The sequence below is a fragment of the Acinonyx jubatus genome, chromosome B2 (assembly GCF_027475565.1).
Source record: "Acinonyx jubatus isolate Ajub_Pintada_27869175 chromosome B2, VMU_Ajub_asm_v1.0, whole genome shotgun sequence".
Classification (NCBI taxonomy): domain Eukaryota; kingdom Metazoa; phylum Chordata; class Mammalia; order Carnivora; family Felidae; genus Acinonyx; species Acinonyx jubatus.
Window position 1 is genome coordinate 100956072 of NC_069385.1, and position 15802 is coordinate 100971873.

Consider the following 15802-nt stretch of genomic DNA (forward strand, 5'->3'; position numbering starts at 1 on the left):
TGATAAAGTAGAACACGTAGAGAACCTGTTGGTCATTGTACCTAGTCGCAATATATGTACAGTGTAAGGAGAAAGCCATTCTATATAATGAAGAAAAATTAAATGAGAATAATTATCAAAATAAGAATAGAGGCATAGGAGAGGTCTCATCATGGATCTCTTTGAGGATTATTATTACTATTATTTTTTATAATATTCTGAAGTGTATGCTTTGTAATTAGACAAAATGATCCTTGGTCTACTCTGTCCTGTGTGAGAGGAAAGGGTTTAGGGTTCCTTGGAAAGGCAAGTGGAGAGCATGGGTTTGGCCAAGTCCTCAAGGCTGCAGCCTTCAATGGCAGTGGGCCCTCCAGGGTGGGAAGTGTTGGTTCACATGACATCTGATAAGGCAGAAAGGTAATTAACCAATAAGAGACAAGGTGTTGCTGAAAAGTGGAGTTGGTGCACCTGATTACTAATTAATCAGGCGTGAGAGCACCTTGTAGATGCATCCACTATTTAATTATAGCAGCCTCTCTTGGCAAAGGAGCATATGTTCCCAGCTTAATCTACTGGTTTATACTGACATCAAATTGTCATTATCAGAAAGAATCAGGCCTTTTGATTATTTCCACTAATTTATTGAACACTTAAAATTAATGAACCCCAGGCCTTTTAAATGTGCTCAGTTGGTTTGGAAGATGAAGGAGAAAGGGGAGTGGAAAAAAGCCTTCATTAAAAGGACAATTTGTTTGGATAAAGGTAAAGCAAATACATTTCATGGGTGATCTGAACTCTATTGAAAAACACATGAATTCTAAAAGCCAAGCCTTCAAAATGATGGAGAGGAAGTAGGCTATGAGGTGTGCCCTCCTGACCAACATTGGCCTCCAAAGAACATATGGCTAAAGGGTCCCCTCCCTAATTATTTATGTGTCAATTCTCTTGGAGACCTCACTGCAATTAAGTTTAATCAAATAAAAGCAATCAAAATCAAATGTTGGAAATCAATTGTTAGACTAACTAACAAGGACTTTTTTTTGAAAATGTAGTTAGGTTGGGAGGAATTTAGGATAAAGCCATCTTTATCACATGAATATCTTCTGTATTAAGATGCTCTTTGCATCACATCCAAGTCATTTGTGTGTGTGTGTGTGTGTGTGTTTAGTTTCAGGTGAAGGCCAAGTCCAAGTGACTCTCCAGGTGAAGGAAGGTGTACCCCCTACTATTTCAGGTGAGTATTAACCCACTCACCAAATGGAAGTGCCTGGTACAGCCGAATGTCCTCCAATAATAGTTCTAGAAATTCCTTCAATCTAATTGTTTTATAAACAGGCAATGCTTTCATGCCTAACGATTCCCTATTGTATCATCCCTATAACTGAAAAATGTGTCTGCATTTCAAAGAAAGATATAAGAAGGGTGCCTTTCAAAACATTGGAAAGTAAGAATTAAAACATGTAAATAAGCACATTTCATAAATTATGGACCATATGTGCACACCGGAGTCCAGATCTGCAGATGGGCCATTAGGCTTCTACCAAATGGAAAGAAAAATTCAGGGTATCTCAAAACTTTAATTGTTCCCAGTAATTTCAGGACATCAGGGTAAACAAATCCTCCCCAAAAGTCAGATGGTTCTGTGAAATCTCTCTAACTCATAAAAGCCAAATTCTCAAAGACTAAAAGACTCATAAACACCTTCTAATGTATTTCATTGTTTGTTTTTGTTTATCCTGAGTAAGTTTATGCCTTTGCATCAGGGACAAATCTTTTCAAAGGCCAAGTTTTCCTTTGATTTCCAGGCATTTTTTTGTGTTACATCAGAGCAGAGTCCATGCTAATCAGAAAATGATCTAACTCCTTCATTTAAATTAATAAATAAATGAAATAAAAGGTACTAGACTAAAACTAAATGAGATGTATTGATGGCTACTTCTCCATGCTTATTGGACTGGGAAGAATGTGGTTCTTTGTTTTCAAAACTGTTTCTGGGCTGCCATAACATTTTGTTCTTTATGTCCCCTGCCCTTTATCCTTATTTTCCTTTAGGTGGCTCAGAATGCATTATTTATTGTCTCTTGTGCAAGATGTAGAAGGAAACAATGATGAGCAATGATCTTTGGCTCCATGGGGTCTTATGGTCACATGGGGATGTCAATCAAATGACTAACTAAATAATCAGTAAATAAATCTCCTTTAAAATAAGTGTTACCAAAAAGTATCTTGGAATTCTCTCTTCTCTGACAGTTCTGTATTCAAATTTCCAATTGTTTGGGTCAGTCTCCATTTGTAAAGAACATATCTGTTGGGTGTAGGTCTCATGCCAGGCCCCGTCAGAGGATACTGGACTGTTTATGGGTGGCCATTAATTACTCAGCCAGCTATATAGTCAAGGTGTCATGCCACTCAGGACTTAGTAGGAAGATTTTTTATTAAGGACTCTTTGGAAGGTGACTATAGGTGGCCAACATCTAGGACTTCTTAGCAGGGGTCAGTTTAACTGGAAGATGTTTCACTTGACCTATCAATTATAACATGCTAAATAAATAGAAAGCTTCATAGAGTTACAGAGTATTAATAAGGAAAAGAACCTCACATGCTATCCTATCCAATTGCCTCATTTTACAAATAAGGAAATGGAAGCCTAGAGATTAAATAGTTTGCTTAAGTCCCTCCTCTCACTGGTTGAGCCTGGATGAGAGCTCAGGTTACTCAACTCAATTCAGTGTTCATTCTGCCATATAAACTCTATATGAGTTTATACCATATAAACTCTAAGATGTTTAAATTACCTTTTAAGCATATACTAATTTATGACCTAAATTAAAATTAATCATATATAATCAGTTTTCCTAGCCAAGATAATTTGGAACAAGAAATATTCCTAAAACACAGAGTTACAGAACTAGTACATGACCATTCATCAGGAAGAAATTTCAAATATTAATATACTTTGAAGATATTCCCTGATTCCCATGGTATAGGGTATATGTGCTAATATTAAAATTTATTTAAAAAAATTTGTTTACTGTTTATTTATTTTTGAGAGAGAGAGAGACAGAGCATGAGCAGGGGAGGGGCAGATAGAGAGGGAGACACAGAATCTGAAGTAGGCTCCAGGCTCTGAGCTGTCAGCACAGAGCCTACCGCAGGGCTCCAACTCGTGAACCCTGAGATTATGACCTGAGCCGAAGTCAGACGCTTAACTGACTGAGCCACCCAGGTGCACCGCTAATGTCAAAATTTAAATATGAGTGTGTATTTTACTTAATGGAAAGTTGTATGAAAAACAGTAAAATTATTACAATAACAAAAATTCTTTGAAAGCAACTAATGGGATGATTAATGGAGTTCTCTGTATATGTTAACCCATTCAGAGATTCAACATGAGTGTATAATGCGCAGGTCATTCATATTCCTCCAACACTATGGTCTTACTTATATCCTCTCAATGTCCACAGTGCTTTATACAATATTGGAGAGGAGAAAATGAGCAAGGAAACCCACTTTGGGGGGAAGATACGCATATTTCTGAAGAGCATTTACCCAATGATGTATTTTCAGTGGGGGGTACCTGGATATATGGTGCATAGTGCCATGAGAACATTCATATAATCAGGTATATTCTCTTCCTAAATTTAATCCTTTCCCCACAGATCTAAGTTTATTTCCTTTCCTCACGTTTCTGAGAATCTATCGCCCTTCTCTTATTTACAGTTAATCTATCTTTCAACATCTTTTGAATTTTGTCCCATCAGTAAATGACTCTGTCTTGTGTAGTTAGCCTCTCCTTTGCTGGCCTCTTCTGGTCAGTGCCTCTCAATTAAAATAAAACAAAGCAAAACAAAATTCATGGATACTGAATATTCCTCTAGTTGACATCTCTGCTGCAAACTTCTCAAAAGACTAGCCTCTTGATGCAGAGCTATAAAAAGCTTGGTGGATGAAAGATCAAGGTGGAGAGGGCAATATTTGGTTCAGATAGATAACAAGTTAAGACCACCTTAAATTATGGCTTTTGTTGAGTGACAGATTTGTGGAGGAAAGCAAGATGAGGCCTCCTCATAAATGTTGGTCCTGACCAAAATTCATGGAGTCTGGTTTCAAGGTAAGACTCATTTATCTAAAGATTAGGAAGACAAAATACTAAGGGTCTCTAATCATAAAATGTTCAATCCTCAGTGAGCGTTTTGGATGATCTGACCCAGTGTCTTCCCTTCCTTCCCTCCCCTGCATCCCTCAATCCGCTATTATCTACACTGGTTCCACCTCAACCATTCCGCTGGAGCCACTTTCATCTGGATCATCCATGGTCTGGTGGCCAAATTCAGCAGTCAATCCTTATTCACTCTTTTATCAGAACTTCACTGTTAACAAGATCACTTCTGCCTTCTGGTCATGTTCTATTTCTTAGGCTGCCAAAACATTCCTCTCTCCTGGTTCTTCATGCATGTCTCTGACTGCTTCTTCTTTAATTCTAGTAGGCTTCTTTTTTTCTCCCCACCTTTCTTTAATAGTAATAGGCACAAAGAAGCCTGATATTAACTATAGAAATCTAGTAACTCTGCAAGAGACTGAAATGTCTCCATGAGAGTGTTCTTATCTTAAGGCAGAATGGTATAGAATGGTCAAAGTCGTTCATAATAATAATTCTTAGAACATTAAGATGCAGTTTGTTCATTTAAAGACAGTTTCAGCTCTCTTATATATTAGAATGAAGATGACAAAGTGAGGAATTTGTTCCCAATCTCTGTGATATAGAGTTTTTGAAGCTTGGTATATGGTTTTTAAGGAAACTGGTTATTCCCCTTTTGAAGTATCACTGGAAATAAGGCAATAGAGCATCTCTCTCTGGCCTCTGTGGTGCTACTTAGTGGCTATTTCAACAAAGCCTTCATGCCATCCCCACCTGAATATTTATATTACTGGAAAGGAGGCAAAATTGGGAAGAAACTAGGTATTACAGTCTTGGTGTTTATAAGATATTTATAAAGCCTCTTTCTGAGTGAGCCTTGTGCCAATACCATGACTGATTACCTTGGTGGAGTGTCTCTTTTGTGCTGATTAAATTCCATAGGATTTTTTTTTTTAATTTTTAATGTTTATATATTTTTGAGAGACAGAGTGTGAGTGGGGAGGGACAGGGAGAGAGGGAGACACAGAACCAGAGGCAGGCTCTAGGCTCTGACTGTTAGCACAGAGCCCGACATGGAGCTTGAACCGATGGACCACGAGATCATGACCTGAGCCAAAGTCGGACACTGAACTGACTGAGCCACACAGGCACCCCTAAATTCCCTAGGATTTCTACTTGACCACAATCTATATACTTTTCAGTTACCCAAGGGCTTTAATGAGACCATGATTACAAGGGAGTTGGGTTCCAGTAGACAAAGTAACTGGGCATTCCCCAGGGTTCTGACCTAAGACATTTTTTCTTCTCATTTGTAATCCTCTGGAGATATCCTCACCATCCTCAGAGTTTCAAATACAACCCTGAAATCCATCTCTTTGACTTAGAGCTCTCTCCTATTCTTCAGATTCATATCTAATCCCTGCTTGCTGTGTATCTCCACCTGGAGGCCTTTTCAAAGACACCCCAAACTCTATATTTTCCAAACTGAATTCATCAATTCTGTTTTAATGGACATCTCTGCCCATTACCACCTATGCTAGGAGTCATCTTGGTCTCTTCTATCTTTGTTACCATCTTTGTTGCATCATGCTTGGATCTCTGATTATTTCTCCAGCCTCATCAATTGCCTCCTCCCTGCTCTGTGTTTCAGCAACACCAAACTGTTTAGAGACCCTTCACTTAATGTCTTATTTCTTGCCATTACTCATGATCATCCTCTCTGTCTGTCTCACCACAACACCCTTTCCCTTTATCACTCCTAAGCCTAAAATGCAGCTCAGCTGTTCCCTCTCCAGGAAGGCTCCTCTATCAAGGTCTCACTTCCTCTCTGTTGGGTACCATTAAAGAGAACACCTTCAGAGCTCTATCCTCCCAGGATTTATTTATACAACTTACACACTATTTGCTCCTTTGGAGGAAAGAATGGCCTTTTATTCCTTTTTGTATCCCTACTTTTTAGGAAACTTTGGTAGAGAAGGTACTCATTATTTATCCTTGTGAAATTAGCATAATGGGTGAGATTTTTGTGCCCCCTCCCCCCATCACGTGAGATACCACATTATCTGAACTCTTAAAACTCAAATAACATTTGGTATCATCTGTGAATCTTCTCATCCTCTTTTGAGAGACTGTCTGTGCCCTCTGTCTCTGTGCTAGGGATCACACTTCTGAAAAGAACATGTGGGTGCAGTTCAACATGGTGTTGTGCATGATGGATATTGGGCAGCCCCCACTGGATATTATTAGATTTATGTTACCATTCCCTCATGAAGTGGCCAGTGGATGGTTGAAAAGGAAATGCCATTTGACCATCAGTGGCAGAAGCAATAAAAACCAGTTGGAACATATGAACTGTATGTAAACTACTGCACTGAAAGGTGTCCAGATTTATTATGCATTGCCCTTAATATGCATTAAGAACTATGAGAAGATTAGACCTTTGACTCAGTGATTCCATTGCCAAGATTCTATTTTAAGAAGATATCATTGTTACTGGCAGATTTGTATAGAGAGATTTAACACTGCATTATTTATAATTTTAAAAGTGGAAAGATCCTAAATGCCAAACATTAAGGATATTATAGACCTTGTATATGATAGAATATTATGTACCTATTAAAATTATGTTGCAAGGGGTTTTAATGACATTAGAAAATGCATCTTAAAAATTGCTAAGCTAATTAAAATAAGAACTGAATATAAATTACATATATGATGTAATCTCAATTATATAAAAATGCTGAGAAATTCTGGAAGGAAAAGCAAATATAAGGTCAATGGCAGTTATCTCTAGGTGTTGAGATTATGGGTAATTATTACTATTTTTTTCTATATTTGCATTTTCCAATGTTCCATGATGAGCATATGCCATATTTACATAAGGCAAAACACAAATGTGTAATAACAAAAGTAGAATGTATTTTCCCTAGAAATAGATGTAATTGAAGAATTGAATACTTGCTTTATAATTGATAAAATGATTTTTGGAAGGTTATAAAATATCAAAAGACAGCTACCTTGGGAGGTAAAAATATCATTCGTATCCTAAAATAAAGACAGAATTTGCGAGTTATTATAGTGAGTCAGATTTTCATAGTTACTTTTCTATTTTTCTTTCATTTTGTAGCTTCTACCTCTGCACCTAAGTCAGCTTTAAAATGGTCCCTTCCTGAAGCATGGATAGGCCTTGAAGAAGGCTGGGGAGGACACAACCATACCATTCCAGGTCCTGGGGATGACGTCCTGATTTTACCCAGTGAGTAAAACAGTCCCTTAATTAAATAATCACAGATAGACTGAACCAAGGCAATCCAGTTGGGAATTATCTGTCATTTAAATATATTGTACAACATGTAAAGAATGTGGGCATTCTTATTTGTAGGCCCTTATATCTCTAACTTTCTTTTTTGAATAAATATAGGTGAAGAATTTAATAATCCTATGAAATCTGATAAAAATAGTTCTGTTTACCTTCATTAAAGTGGAATGGGCAGTCACCATGCCACAAGGAGTTAGAAAACTCCACTAATGGGATTTATTATTATATGTCAAAGAACAGATTTTCAGCCAATTCTACTGTCCTTATGTTTGAAAGACATAGTGTATGGAAAGAAGCAATTTGCAAATTCTTTTCTTTTGCCTTTATGGATATTTTAAATACAGAACTTTTAAACTTTAAATATAGAATTTTTCAAATATAGAAAATTTGATGAATAAGCTCTTCTGTTGCCACAATATGTCAAAGATGCTGGAAAAGGAAACTGATAAATAAAACGGAAAAATAAAAGTCTATGTATGTATGTATATATCTATCTATCATCTATCTAGATGATAGAACTCTCTTACCATATACACATATACACACATATGGAAGAAAGAAGATTCTTCAGATAAACAGAAACACACACCCATACTTATAAAATTATTTCTGTTTTAAGGATTTTATTTTATTATTATTTTTAAGTAATGTCTACATCCAGCCTGAGGCTTGAACTCACAACCCTGAGATCAAGTTGCATGCTGTACCAATTGGGCCAGTGAGGTGCCCCCAAAATTCTTCTTTCTTACGAGCCAGTTCTTGAAACTCCCAGAAAATCTCCCTAGCCTGAAAAGAAAATATTTTTCAGAGAACAAATATCTCTCCCCTAAAAGACCTACTTTCATTTATGGCTTAATTTGAACTTCCTAAGGTAATCCTGAATTTAAAAACATCCATACTGGAAGAGGAATATTTGGTCACCTGTGAAGTGATGTCAATAAATGTACAACTAGCAACATGGCAGGAATTATTCTTAATGTGTTCACTAATTCACTCTTCATAATAACTTTGTGATATAAGTATTATTCTTATTCCTATTTTTACTGACAAGGAAACAGAGTCCCAGGGCAGTTAAGTAACTTACCCAGGTTCGCACAGTTTGCAAGTCAGCAGTCAGGATTTTAACCCTGGCAGTCTGACACAAAGTCTGTAATTCTTACTGAATCAATGCATTCTCTTTCTAAGAGGGCAAAGAGTAAATGAGAAAGAGTAGTTGTGTTTCTTGCTTTATTTAGGATAAAAAATGAAGGCAGAATGATTAAAACATGGTAACCACATTTTGGACATTGGAGTGGTGCCGATACAGCTGTGCAGAGAGAGATGAGAGACAGGAGAGGGCAGGCTGACTAGTATGAACTTGAACTATTATTATCATCCTACTCCCCTATCGTCCACTTCTCTCAATGGAGAATGTAGCTTTTTGAATAAACAAGCTCATGAGTCATTCCCATACGGAAGGGAAAAATCTGTTCTGTTGCAGCCATTTCTTTGATGAATGTAGCCAGCGGATTGGCCCTGGGCTATGGTTTTTCCCACTAAGCAAGCTGTTTCCCCCACCCCATGCAGGAAGCAAGTGAAGCTTTTCAACGTTGCCAAGTTTTTAGTATCCTTAGGGACCTTTATGCTGAGAGAGGAGTAATGTTAGCTATCTCGCTTGGCACTGCAGTTGACTATATCCACTGTGTGCCCTGACTGTTGGGAGCCCCTGGCATTCTCCGTCATTCTTCATTCCTTTGTTCATGCATGGTCAGCTTATAAGATGGACTTGGATTCTCCATGAAACAGTTCTTAAATAGCACAGATCAAGAAATAAAATAAAATAGAATTAAAAAATAGCACAGATCAGTGCTTTGGAAAAAAGTGGGGCATGAGGGAGAAGTACAGGTGTTGGATGTAGAAAGTATCTTTCCATTGGTCCTCCAGTCTTATTGTGAGAATCAGAGAAGTTAATATTTTTAAGCCATGCAGTTATTGTTTATTATTTCCAGTTTTCAAATGGAAAGACAAGTGAATGAAAACGAGTATGTGATACATAATAAACAAAGTTTTTACTCTTATCCTGTTGCTTCTTTTTTCTTCTCTAATAAGCTATCTTTTAACCCCAACAAATGATATTACAGTGAACATTTGAATCCATTGTTCTGTTTGGGGTCTTGTGTAGGAGGTGTTATGGTTTACTTCTCCCTTCGAGTTTTTGGCAAACCCTGATATTTTGACCTCTGATGGACCTTTAGTTTGGATTTACCTTTCTAGTTGTGGTTTTGTATTCATGACTTTTACCTGACTCTCTTGGTTTCTTTCATTCCCAGTCTTCCTTGAATCAAATAAGTTTGTTCTCCCAAGTGTGGCACAAAACCGGCAACAAATATTGCTTGAAAGAAGTGCACAATCTCAAAGCTGCCACCCATAATTTAACTTCAGAATGAAAATCTTTGAGTTTCATGAATTTGACACAGTACAGCTATAACTTGTACAGGGCTGTGAAGAATAATGTCTTTTCTTTGAGCAGATATCTATGAATTAAGGTTTTTATGATGATGATAACAATGATAATAATAGCAAATACAATTTGAGTGCTTGATGTGTGACCTGCACTGTGCTACATGTTCTATGTGGATTTTCTCAATTGATTCTCACAACTACTTTATAAGTGGATCTTGTTATTGTCCTTCTTTTTATGGGTGAGGAATCTGAGACATAAAGAGGTTGAGTAACTTGCCCAAGTTCATCTAGCTAGTAAGTAAAGAGGCTGCAACAAGAAATTCGATTCCAGAGCTCTCCTCATAGTATCATTAAAAAGACAAATTTACCAGCCCTGCTTGTTCTGATTCATCCAAATCAGATTATACATTATACAGGATTTATACTTCCCTGCTTATTGTTCATATTGTCTCCTTCATTTGGGATTAAAAAGGAAAAAACACCCAACTATTTATTGAGTACATAGCATATGTCAGATGCTCAAAGAATTCAATCTTACCACATACCCATTAGGTACATACACATGAAAAAACTGGAGAAACTTCCCAAAGAGGTATCTGATGTAATGAGCCTTTAGCAAAAGCATGTTCTTTACATCTGGCAGCAAATGTAGTTGTAATTCAAGTTAACACTTCTTTCCAATTCAGTTTAGGCAACATTTATGGAACACTCACTGTGTTCAAGGCTCTGTACCAGGTGCTCCTGATCCGGGGATCCAAAGGCAAATCAGATACAGCCATGACCTCAAACCACTAGGGATTTAGCTGAATCAATAAAACACAGGGGCGCCTGGGTGGCTCAGTCAGTTAAGTGTCCGACTCTTGGTTTTGATTCAGGTCATGATCTCAGAGTTTCTTGAAATCAAACCCCACTGTGGGCTCCGTGCTGACAGTGCGGAGCCTGCTTATGATTCTCTCTCACCCTCTCTCTGCCCTTCCCCTGCCTACTTGCACTCTTTCAAAATAAATAAACTTAAAAAAAAACCCACAGAATACATAATAATACAACAAATAGCTGGAGTTAGCAATAGAAGTGTTTTGAATCAAAGTGTTTCGAATCAAAGTGTCTCAGGTAAATGGAAGAGAGGTGGCTTCATGGAGGAAGAGGACCTTAAAAAATGGAGTAAGAATCTGAAGGTCAGGAGACACAAAGGCATATTAGGGAGTTAGTAACGTTTTAGGATATAGAGGATGGGCTGTTGACTAGGATAAATCTAGGTTCACACGTGGATTTTAACATTGACCAATTGTGTGACCTTGGACAAGTTTTAAACTTCTCTGACATTCATCTATAAAATGAGGGCTGTAATTAATATGTATGTCATAATGTTACAAAGATTAAATGAGGTAACAGTACACATGACCACTGCATAGAGTATTGGCAGTAATGGAATTAGAGATGAAAGCTGTGATTTTTAATGTATCAGGTGCTCTTTTCCTTCATTTTTCCATCTGACTGCCCCTCTTGGCCCCTGGTATTAGCAACACTTTGTATTTGCTTTCCAATGGCTTATTATTTAATTTTCACAACATCCTTGGGAGCTAAATAGGTAATAACTATTATTACAGTAAAAACCCATTTTTACATAATACGATTTTAATGGAACTGCTGATTTTACAAAATGAAAGTGACTGGTAAAGAAGATTTAAGTGATACTTTTGAACCTCTAATATAATTTTATGGTGTTTTGTGTATTTTAATTCATTAATAAAGGAAACGTGTAGAACATTCCCATCATTATTCAAATAGAATAGCATAATTTTTCAATAAAATTCTTAGGGTAAATTGCCTATTTCCATTTTCTGGAAAATCAATTTTATGGAATGACCTCAGACCCATCCTATTCCATAAAAATAGGACTTTACTAATAAAAGATATCACTATCTTAAGTATGGTACCATTTTCCTCCAAGGCGTTCTGTCTTTATAGACATTGGATTTTGAAAGAGCTGTAAATTCTTCTTGGTGGTATTATATGGAGTAAGCTAAGGTAATCATGAAGAATTTGCTTTGCATTATAGTTTATGATAACTTTGCTTCACACAAACAAGTTATATCTGATTGTCTTTACCCCCTAAATATTGAGAGAATTGGTATAAATGCATTCTAGACATCTTATAGAGTGGAAACAAGTTCTATCTAACATATTATACAAATCACACTTTTGCAAGCATAGCTGGTCAATGGGTGAAATAATCCTGCTAACCTGTACTCCACGTTTTGTCCTGAAAGGACCTGAGAGGATTTGTGTAAGATGCTTCCAGTGCTTTCTTTGAAGGAATTTCAGCCATGACAGGATGATACCCTTTTCACACAGAGTAGGCTTAATGAAAGGAGAATGTGTTTTAATTCCAAATGATAGGATTCTGTTTTGAACGGTACAGATATGATATCATATAGCCTCCAGCATAGACTGCGTGTGTGTGTGTGTGTGTGTGTGTGTGTGTTAGAATTCACAGTGTTCCTTTTTTTCTGTATTACTTTGAACTGTTCTTATTTGAAGAAATGAATGGGATAATACTGTTTTTCTTTTATAATAGGTCTTCTGTTTGTTCTGATTTTCAATACTTGGGTATTTTAAATGGCAGAGAAGCTCCTCAAAGCCATGTGATGTTGAAAGGTGGCAATATTTAATGCATTTCTTTTTAAATGATGACACATTAAACTTGGTGATATGAGGTAAAATGATCATAAATCATCAAGTAATTTTGGGGGGAGAATTTCTACAAAATGCTGTAATCATAGCATTATTAGCTTGATTTACCTTTTTCTTATGTGAGATTATAACTAATTTAGAATAAGATACATGTAACTGAGATTTAAGTCTGCAAAACCAATTAGAAATCAGATGTTATAAATATTGTGTTATATCCCTGTAGCCTGAATAGTTTTCAATATTCTGGCGTTGTCCCATTTGGGTGGGACCAGAGTCTTGCAAACCATTACCTCATTTATTCTGGACTACCAGCAAGTTGAAAAGGCAAGAAATTTAAGCCTACATTACTGGGATCCATTCTATGATGAAATCTATTACTATTTAACAAACCACCTAGACACTTAATAGCTTAAACCTCACATTTTATTTTGCTGACAATTTTGTGGGAAAGCCTGAGGTATTCTTGTTTTGAATCTTCCAGGCATTGTAGCCAGATGGTGGCTGGGATATAGTGATCTAAAAGCTCAACTTGGCTCCATGGTTTAAGATGACTCACTCACATGGCTGACAGTTGGTGTTGGTTTTGGCTGGGGGCTCAGCCAGGGTAGTCAGCTAAGAGGCCTCAGTTTCTTTCCATGTGGGTTTCTCTGTGGAGCCTCTTGGCCTTCCTCACAGCATGGCAGCTGGATTCCAAGAAAGGGTAGGCTAAGAGGGAGTTCTCTAAGACTGAGCAGTCCAAGAGACCTGGGTGGAAGTTGCATGCCTTCTGAGCCAACCTTAACAGTCTCCGAATATCATGACCACCATATTCACTTGGTCAGGTGAGGCACTAAAGGCAGCCCAGATACAAGGGAGGAGAATTAAGCTCCACCTTTCAATGGGAGGACAAGCAAAGAATGTGCAGCTGTCTTTAATCTACCACTGTGTATGTATTTATGCGTGTGAGTGTGTGTGCATGCATGTAATTAAGAGCAGATGTACCTGACTTAATTCAAAAGGTTTGAGTGCTAGGGTCTGCTAAATTTGAACTGTTTTTCCTCTCTTGGCAGAATTTATTTAGATTCTGTTGGCTTACCTGAATGAGAAATTGAAGAACACCAGGAGTCCAGAGTGGTCAAAAGATTTTAGTTTTTTTTTTTTTAGAATCTATTATGCTTGGTGGTCTTGTACTGCCCTTTGCTGCCTGATAGTAGGATTCTTCAACCCTCCAAACATAATTGTGGGCCCCTGATCTGAGATTACTTACTTTGAGGTGGGGTCAAACGACAGTGTTCGGCTGCAGCACACATCCAAATCTTCACATGCACGACCAGAAGTCTCTCCTTGGGAGAGAAGAGTGTGCTGGGGTGAGGGGGAAGAGCAGATAACAAATATTTTGAGCATTTTATTTCTCTCGGGGCAGAAATTAAAAGTGTGCAGGGACAGCAGCCAAAATTTTCTTTTACCTTATTTAGAATATGAATGGGGAAGCTATTTGTTAAGATTTTATGGGAAAGAAGAGAGGAATATGATTTTTTAAGAGATACTTTTGATACAAATACTTTAATCAGTATTATTGTCAAATAAAAACAAATAAAAAGAAAATCTAAAACCAAAGATCAAAGGATCTTTAGATACTGTATAAATCTCCTTCCTTTTAGGCAGTTCCTTGGCAGAGAATATAGACCGTGAACATTGCTTAATGGTAAAGGGTGTTAAGGCCACATTCTTCCCACAAGAAGGAAAACTGAAAATCTCAGGCTTTGTGGTAGAAATGTTTCCATAGACCTTCCCAAAGAGTTTTGAAGTATTGAATGTAAACTCACTTTTCATATGTCTGTTAATTTAAGAATATATATAGAAGCTCACTACTAAAAGCAATCTAGGTGTAAAATCCTTTTGCAGTATGGATTTCTTTGATGAACTCAGTGATTATCTAGGAATTTGTTTTATTTTGGGTTGTCTTTATGTGGGTTTTCTTGCATTAAGTAAATATAAATATACATGTATGGAAAAATACAGAGACATAGAATTGTTGAAGCTGGTAGGGAATTTAGTGGCTATCTAATCCAACTAAAATGAGCTAAGGTAATGCAAGTGTTTTAGAAATCGTAAAATGCAGTGAAATGCATTATTATTGCCCAGACTTTTATGATGGTTTGTACCAAGGATAAGAACAGAATTTCAGCCTCCTTGTTTTCAACCTAGTGTTGCCAGTTGCCTCCCAAAATTTATAAGAAGGAATACTGTTTCTTTTTTGTTGTTGTTGTTTTAGATTTATTTCCTTCAAATAAGATTATATCTACAAGACACACTTGGAACTTAGGAAGTTCCTTCTAGTTTCAATGACCACGATTCAAATGGCTTCTTACAAATTAATAGTAATAGTACCCTAACTACTGACCAGAGTCTGTGACAGAGTGCCCTTGTTAGGAGTGGACAATTCCAAACAGGAGTTGGAATTTAAAATATACATATGTTTTTATAGCTATATATGTTTTCTCCATAAAAATTAAATTCAGTTAAATTAATAGCAGAGCAGATATTTTTACTTCCTATAAGCAATAAAAGGAACATTACTTTAAAATATATTAAAATAGGTTGATAGCCTTTCCCTCATCTCACTTTGTCAATCTCTGCTTGACTCAATCATGGTGTTTGTTTCTGGGCTAATTAGAACTCACTTAGAATCTTCTCTTGGGATCCAAAGTCATATAGGCCCTGACACTCTTTATGGCTTGCTAACTTGCTGGAACTAATTAGAGTTCTACTTTAATTGAGTGATTTTCAAACCCTTTTCTGTCATTACTCACCTGAGAAACATTGTCATAGCTCATTAGTATTAGTATCATAGTAGTTTTCTTGGAGGGGACATGTTTCCTCAGGGTTTTCAGGTCATAATTTGGGTGAGGGGGCAGGGTGGTGTTGGCAAGTGTGAAGTATGTAGGAGACCCAGTGCTCATTGTGGTACTTACCCCCACTTGGAGAATAACTGCTTTTATTCATTTATACCCTTCTGGGCACCCTGTGTTCCAGCGTCAGAGGAACATAACAGGTATGCCTAGAAAACACCTCTGGTGCTTTTCCTTCAGTTGCAATAGGTGTGATTTCTTTGCTACTATAACAACTTCTTTCTTCTACATATCCCCTGCATACTTCCTGCATAGTTTAAAACTACTTTTTAAAGGGACAATGCATTATTTTCTCCAGGACTTTTATGTGTACTTTGACCTTAGCAATATAAGCTATCA

General features: G+C 37.0%; 1 protein-coding gene across 11 annotated transcripts in view; it reads left to right on the forward strand.

Annotated features, from left to right (window-relative positions):
• PKHD1 (PKHD1 ciliary IPT domain containing fibrocystin/polyductin) overlaps positions 1-15802 on the forward strand; it is a 482749-nt gene that overhangs the window by 256963 nt on the left and 209984 nt on the right. For 10 of the 11 annotated variants that reach the window (XR_008298567.1, XM_053222692.1, XM_053222697.1 and 7 more), the window contains 2 exons: positions 1148-1213; positions 7245-7373. Coding sequence is in view for 10 of the 11 variants with exons in the window: in XM_053222692.1 (XP_053078667.1) it covers positions 1148-1213; positions 7245-7373 (195 nt within the window). In the remaining variant the exon portion in view is untranslated. The remainder of the gene's footprint in view (positions 1-1147; positions 1214-7244; positions 7374-15802) is intronic. The other variant, XM_053222696.1, reaches the window with a different exon arrangement.